A 7,132-nucleotide genomic window follows, 5' to 3' on the forward strand; every position below is an offset into this window, starting at 1 on the left:
GGCCGGAGGGGCCAGGAAGGACAAAATGGACGGCAGCCAATCGGATAGTGGGGCAAAATGGCCGACGGTGAATTTAATCAATACTTCCTCCGTCCTTCGTGAGAGGGTGGAGGACAGGGCGAGACCCAGAAAGTGCCAGGGACGTAGCTACTCGTCTTCGAGTGTACGTAATCACGTCATTGAGGTCGATACACCTTGTGTGTACCTCAGACACCAGGTATATGTCGTATCGAATGCGAGCCTCGTCCTCCGTTAACGACGTTGCCTCTTCCTCGGTTCCCCTGAGCTGCCACAGGGGACAGAATGGAATATTAAAGGGCGCAGTTTAGAAGACGGTGAGTGCTGATGATGAATATGATCAAGGTTCGTAAATGTGTGATTCGGTTATCTTCGTGAATCAGCAACAGACTTCGCAGAGATAAGCACACTTCTGTTGTAACTATCTCACTCATTGCGTCATGGAAAAATGTCCCAGATTCCCAAAATGTCACTCGAGTTAAGTCGATTGTCAAGTTTTCGCAGTTAGGACTTTTGGAGCCTGTCGACTATGGGGATTCTAATATTTCCCAGAAGATTGAACGACTGAACTCATTGCCACGTAATTCTCCGATGAAAGTAGGGCCAAGTGCATCGCATAAAAGGGACGTCGAGGATGATTAAGCATTCTATTTGTTAGAAATCAGATGTCAGTTGCCAAAAAATGACGGTGTCACATTGATCTGGTAACTAAGTATCCAGATGATGACCCAGACCTTAAAAATCTTAAATTTCCCACCAGTTTCCCAGCAGCTTTAATTTTAAAAAGGCAGGCATCGCGAGCTCAAGAGTAATCGCTCCTATCCCCGTGTAATTGTTTTCCAAACAAGATTGATTCCTCGCCGCGGAAGGGTAAAGATTGCTGGGCGATTTAGCGCAGCCAGTAACGAACAGAATCGATCTTGAAGTCGGCGAGAGGGGAGTCGAGGGATTTTTATGCCGATGCTGTTCTGCTGGGAAACTTTAAATTGAAACAGTGTTGCCCGGGGCATCGGGGAAAGAATTCTCGAAGCACCCCCGGATAAATTTCTTAGCAACGCCGTCGCCCAGCGAGCGCGAGATGTAAATTACCAACGTCCAAGTTCCTACCTTTGGAGCTTCCTCGAAGCGTTTCGAATACCCCCTCCTATATTTTATTTGCGCGGGAAAGATCGCAGTTCCGATCGAGCGAACAAAGTACGCGCTCGTTTATTGATAAGACTTGCGTCGCCGTGGATTTATTGATTAATTATTTGCCGCGGGAGAGCCTCGATGCAAACAAAGATACTGCCAAGTAAAATTGTGCAAGCCATAGCGTCTTGATTCTGATCACGTTTTCCAAGTAATACAACAATCACGATTAACGATCTGCTTCAATGAAATACAGGGGGAAAGGGAAATTTCTTCTGGACACAATCCACGACGAATATTCCAATGTGCGTGGTGATAAATGATTAAGTAAGTGGCAGATACTCTAATCTGTTCGCAACGAAGGGAACAGAATCCTGACCGCACAGATTCACGATTGAAATCTCGATAACGATCGATAACTCCTGCGAGTGCATACAGACGAAAGAATTACGCGCGTATTCATCTAGCCGGACACCCACAGCTCGTTTATTTCGCGAAACGAATTTCGCGTAACCTAGATTGGAAATATGGCGAGTTTCGCGTTTTTTTTCTCAGCCGGAATGTTTTTTTTTCCGGCTGACGCGCTCGCGAGCGTAAATGTCACGGGGGCCGCGAAATTTCTGTGGCACGAGCGGGGAGGAATATTCATTGGAAGCTGCGTTGAAAAATTGCGATTGTCGCGCTGGAAAGAAGCATTGTTTGGCGAATAAAAAAAATAGAAGGATTGTTTAACCTGAAACGCCAGTGGCATCGTCAACATCTAGCATTTTTATGTTCCGGTGTCGTCTTTCACTATCGTACGTTATCAGCGGCCCCGATAAGCTTCCACGGGCAAATAGGCAACCTTAAGAGAGCGTAATCGGACAGTTTCATTTAGTCTACGGTGTAGAATCGCCTCCCCCCTCTCCCGCATATGCTAATTCATTAAGCGATAATTCGATAAATGACTTATCAGTCACTTGTCGGCAGATACTGGCATACACGATTACAACGCCACGAGTGTTTTCCGCTATGAATGAAGATAAGGAATAAAAAAGCATTGTTGACAATAGGATTTCACCCCTTAATCTCCAGTAATTGTGGTTAATGAAAGCCAATGGACTTTACTATGAAAACTCGCGCAGTGTAGTCATTCACTCTTTATTTATGATATGCAGGATGATTTATAACTGCGAGTTAATGGTGCAAGGGGTATTTTATAAACATAGCTCGATCAGGTCTTATTTTCCTTATTCATTTTCTAGATTTATACTTTCACCCCTTTCTGTGCATATCCATCGCGAAAGAATTTTTTCAAATTTCAAAGAATAAGTCTACTGGGAGTCGAAGGAATACTTACCTAGAAAGGGCTCAAGTTTGTTGCTCGTTTCAACTAACTGTCAAACAAGTGCTTGAGCGATCGAGTTTACTTAATTGATAACACATCCAGGAGCTGAGAAATAATATTTACTCTTTTTCGATTTACACCTCTCCTTCAGTGTTTGATGATCTTTCGCAAAGAACACGAGTCAACAGAGAAACTGTGAGGACGTTATCGTTTATTACGCTCTGTCGATGGGTTTATACGTAATCAGACTGTACCAGTTGATACAGCCAATGATAGTTAATGCGATACATACTGCTGGTAATCAAACAGTCAAGCCGGAGGCGTGCGTCGTGAAGCAACAAATCCCCCCGTGTTCAATTCGCACGATCTACTCGTCGCGATCAGACCCAGCAACGCTCGATTCAATTGCGAACTATCAGATCCAGATTGGTAAGTCAATTCCCATGCTTCTTTTACTCACAATTCTCAACGAAATATAAACAAGGTGAATTTAATCAACGAGGCAACTTTGCTTTGAAAGCCTTTGTTAGAAATTAATTTCAACAACCGCGTCTTGGACGTGGAGAAGCAAACTTCGATGCGTGCGCAGCGAGTGCAACTATCGATACGCATCTTCCAATTATTTTTATCCGCTTTGGAGAGCAACTGGTGCGTCGCCTTAACGCTTATGCACTCTCCTACGTGATTTGTGTACGTACCCGTTGCCGTTTTAATTAAAACGCTACGCGAAAGCGGATTAGGCAATAAAACGGAGAATCGAAGAGCACGGGGTTCAAGTGCTCGCGCTAATTTCTGCCAAGAAGTCCGTTGGATTTACGATTCTTCGATTCTTCGCGACCCCTCGCGAGGATGTATGTCTTCTATTTAGGGGAAACTTTCGCGAGCAACTTTGAATAAAGGAAATAAAGGGAGCAATCGTTCAACGAAGCACAACCGTCATAGCAATTAGCAGAATTTATCGCAAACTTTGGCTCGCGCTCCCGTTCCGCAACGAAACTCGAAGCAACGAGACCAGTTATCGGCACAAGGCACCCGAAACCGATAACGGATACCAAGATCCCAGTATTACTCTCTCTCTCCGCGTGCCAAACGAAGCTGAGAGATACAGTGTGTCCCTCAGTAAAGGATAAAATCGAAGTACACAGGATTTGTCGTGAGAAAATCAACGGAAAGTGTGAAATAATTGCCCACAATATCTGAGACTAAGTCGTAGAATTAGGGTTTTTTTCTGCAGTTGTTTATTAACTTTGTGAGTAAATTAAGTTAGATATTAGCTTGGTGCAAAGAAATTTGTCTTTATTAACTCCAATCATCTTACACGTACATATTGCAAATTATTATCTTATATATCAAAGCGACCTCAGAGACATTCCTCAATAATCTTTCCCCAGGAACTCCCTAAGAATTGAACATTTTTCAGGACAGATCTTAACTCACCTGACTCCTAACTTAATTTCTAAACTCTTCTAGCTCCAATCCTTCTTCAAGATCCAGTCCATTCTGTTCCCGTTCCCGGAGAATTCATAGTCAATCCATCACCCGTTTCTCCACCGTTCCTCGACAAAGAGCCGCCTCTCACGCAGTACGTGCCACCCTGTAGAACATAGCCGGACTCCAGGAATGTCCCGATCGCCATAACCAATCCCTCCGCTGCCTCCTCCGCGGGCTATCGGAACGCAGGGTTGCTCGTTCGCTTTGGTATTGATTAGCCATCACTTTCAGATGACGCCTCTAGCTCGGTGGGTGTTGCTGGCGTTGCTGTTGGCCGGCGCCGGCGCGCAAACTGACGAGCACGCATGCGTTCGCCTGTGCGGTGCACAGAACAGGGGACTGGAGATGACGGGAGTCTGCGACCACCAGCAGAAACTCGTCCCTCAGTCCAGCGGAGGCCGGTTCCCGATACATCGCCTCTTCAGGCTCTGCCTGGCCCCGTGTACTGGTGCTGGCTCCCCGAGCACGGAGCCTCTGGTATTCGACAGCTCCCACACCTGTCGCAGCTTCAGGGAGTCGCTGATTAAGCGTCGGGCTTGCCTCTGCCCAAATCCAAGGGATGACGAGACGAGGAACCTCGATAGAAAGGATTTCCCTCGGCTGGAGGGGTCGTCCAAGGATCCCGAGCAGCACGAGCTGAAGGACTCGGGCACCGCGGAAGGATTGTTGAGCGAATCGGAGAATATCGTCGGGGATAAAGCTGTAAGGACTATTAAGAAGCCTATTAATGGCCTGGAGGAGCAACAGGGGTCAAAGATCAAGGATCTATTGGAAGTTGAAATGAAGTCACTGGCAGCTGAGTTGAACCAGGTGGACGGCGAGGAGATGGAGGCCTTGGAGGACCGTGTTATCGAGAAGTTGAACAGTGACGACCTGATTGCTGGAGCAGATACGTCGGAGGAGCCGCCTGTTGACTGGGACCAGTGGTGCATGGCCCAGTGTGACAACGGACGAGGTGGGAGCGCCTGCAACTGTGACATTATCCCCTGAAGAAGATGGGATTTCAGGAGGAGATAGGCTTGGGGAGGATGAGGTCGAAGGAGACTCGCTGACGGGGATGAATTTACATATCTCGTAGGGTTAGCCCGGGCAATGGTACCGGTAGACGTAAGGTTAGTCTTATCGATAGCACGTAAACGCGTTTCGTTCATCGTATTCCTTTTATCTGCTCATCTTCCGCGGCCGATACATTTCCTTATCGTTCCTGGAAGCGTCCCCCGACGCGCCCCACGCGCGCAGCCCTCGTCCGCGGCAACAAATTTGCACGCATCTACATCGGTTAGCATCGTGCGGCAGATAAGACCTGAACCCGTTGGTATCCGAGGATACTTTCGATTTCTTGTTAACCGTACCGATCGATTAGAGCACGCAACAAGGAGGAAAAGAGGGAAGGATGAATGGGATTCTTTAAAATCAACCCCGCATTTTATCGCTCAATATTGTCTGTCGTTAGGGGCTTCAACCGCTTTTAGGCTTAAGAGTTCTCTACGCTAGGTCCGGTTCACGCGCTCCGACACACGCATACACACACTCCGGGAGCTTAATGTCCAAGGAAAAAGCTTATCATCCGGCAATAGAGGGATTTTCGTCGAGATAATGGGGGTTCATTGTCGCGCGGTATCGGCTGCGACATTTTTCCCCGTTGATAAGGGGATATCCTGCTGATGACGCTCGCCGCGGCTCCGCCGTGAAATGCACCGATGTCTCTCTGTGCCATTGCTCAGACTGAGGCGTGTGAACGGGACACCGACGTGCGATGTGTGTATTATGCAATAAACAATATTTATACGTGGGCGCGATGCAACGTTGAACGTGCATCGACGCGGTATACACCTAGGCTTGTAAGGTTTACTGTACTACCTTAGGAGGGTAACTCTTTTACACGATGCCACCGTAACGTACTTAATAGGCGATAAGTAGGGCGTAAGTAGTCGTTTAAGGGGCGAAACAAAATCCATGTCTTCCATTTTGTAGTCCGTTTGCTGCAACCGCGTGTAAACCAGCCTCTGACGCGCAAGCTAAGGGGTGAATAGAAAGACGCGAGCATACGAGTATTTTGTAATTATCGTTTAAGCGATTAGTTGGGCGCAGCTGCGATCGCGACTCGAGGACACTGGCGATTGAATTTTGCAGGAATTTGAGAAATGGTGCGGCAGTCGTCGTGTCCCTTTCGCGATAGGGAGCTACGCTCGTTTATTTATAGTGTGCCGTTAAAAAGAAACGTTGTGACGCGACAATAAGATGTAGATTATAGTATGCCTGCGCGATGCAACCGCGTCCTTCGCGTGCACTTCACTGTCAGTCGTGCGTCGAAGGATTTATCAAAGGAATTTGGGAGATTCTTGCGATGCACGAGGGGAACGAGATTATCAAACGAAGGGGATGGGTTTTCTACAAATATTTGTCCGTACATCGATGTCCCGGGATGTCGAGGAAAGTGCGCGGAGGACTACGACTTCAGCAGATCATTATCTGGGCTAATAATAGTTGTAAGTAATGTAAGTGAACCTGCTCTGTAAATATTTATATGAATAGTATATATTGAATAGTTAGGGATTCTATATAATTAATGACTATGTCGAGGAGTCGAAACGGGGTACCAATTTACTACGAGCATAGAGATTAATCTCCGAGATCGATTCATTGTTATCTTAACACTGTATTTATTGTACTCTTGTATGTGGATGTAAGAAAGGCAGATATGGTTGCTGCTGGCAAGCAGTCATGAAAATCATTAAAGTACAGTATTATATGTATCACCTATTCCTGGAAAGATTTATAAGTTCCTACATATCAACGCGTATGTCTGCAGGGAGTCAATCAAATTCTGGGACACTCTTTCGAGTGCGTTTCTACACACCGAACTAATGAAAAAAAAAGTGTGTATAGATACATGTCCGATAACGGTGAATTTATTTAGTAATACGTTGGGTTGTATTCCCTACAACGCGGGCCCGAAACATCTTAAGAAAGCAAACAGACTACAGTTGTGCGCATCGGTTGACGTAGTATCAGCATAGCTCTAAACCTATTAAGGTTGAACGACCGGAGATTTCATTCCTGTGACCTATTAATATTACTGTTACTGTAACTATTGTCATTATTCTTACTAATAACATTATTCTTTGTTACTATTCACGTGGAATTTAAGAAATAAATTGCGAGTAT

General features: G+C 46.1%; 1 protein-coding gene across 1 annotated transcript; it reads left to right on the plus strand.

Moving 5' to 3' along the window:
- The first annotated feature begins 2,672 nt into the window (after nt 1-2,672).
- Nucleotides 2,673-6,727, plus strand: LOC143374611 (uncharacterized). Its single transcript, XM_076822848.1, has 2 exons — nt 2,673-2,902; nt 4,196-6,727. Exon 2 carries the CDS (start codon nt 4,196-4,198, stop codon nt 4,952-4,954), a length of 759 nt encoding a protein of 252 aa, XP_076678963.1. The 5' UTR covers nt 2,673-2,902; the 3' UTR covers nt 4,955-6,727.
- Nucleotides 6,728-7,132: the final 405 nt, after the last annotated feature.

Source organism: Andrena cerasifolii, chromosome 11 (genome assembly GCF_050908995.1).
Source record: "Andrena cerasifolii isolate SP2316 chromosome 11, iyAndCera1_principal, whole genome shotgun sequence".
Classification (NCBI taxonomy): Eukaryota; Metazoa; Arthropoda; class Insecta; order Hymenoptera; family Andrenidae; genus Andrena; species Andrena cerasifolii.

Bases quoted from the DNA above. Each gene is read 5' to 3' on its own strand.
- LOC143374611 (XM_076822848.1), top strand. From the start codon at position 4,196: ATGACGCCTCTAGCTCGGTGGGTGTTGCTGGCGTTGCTGTTGGCCGGC.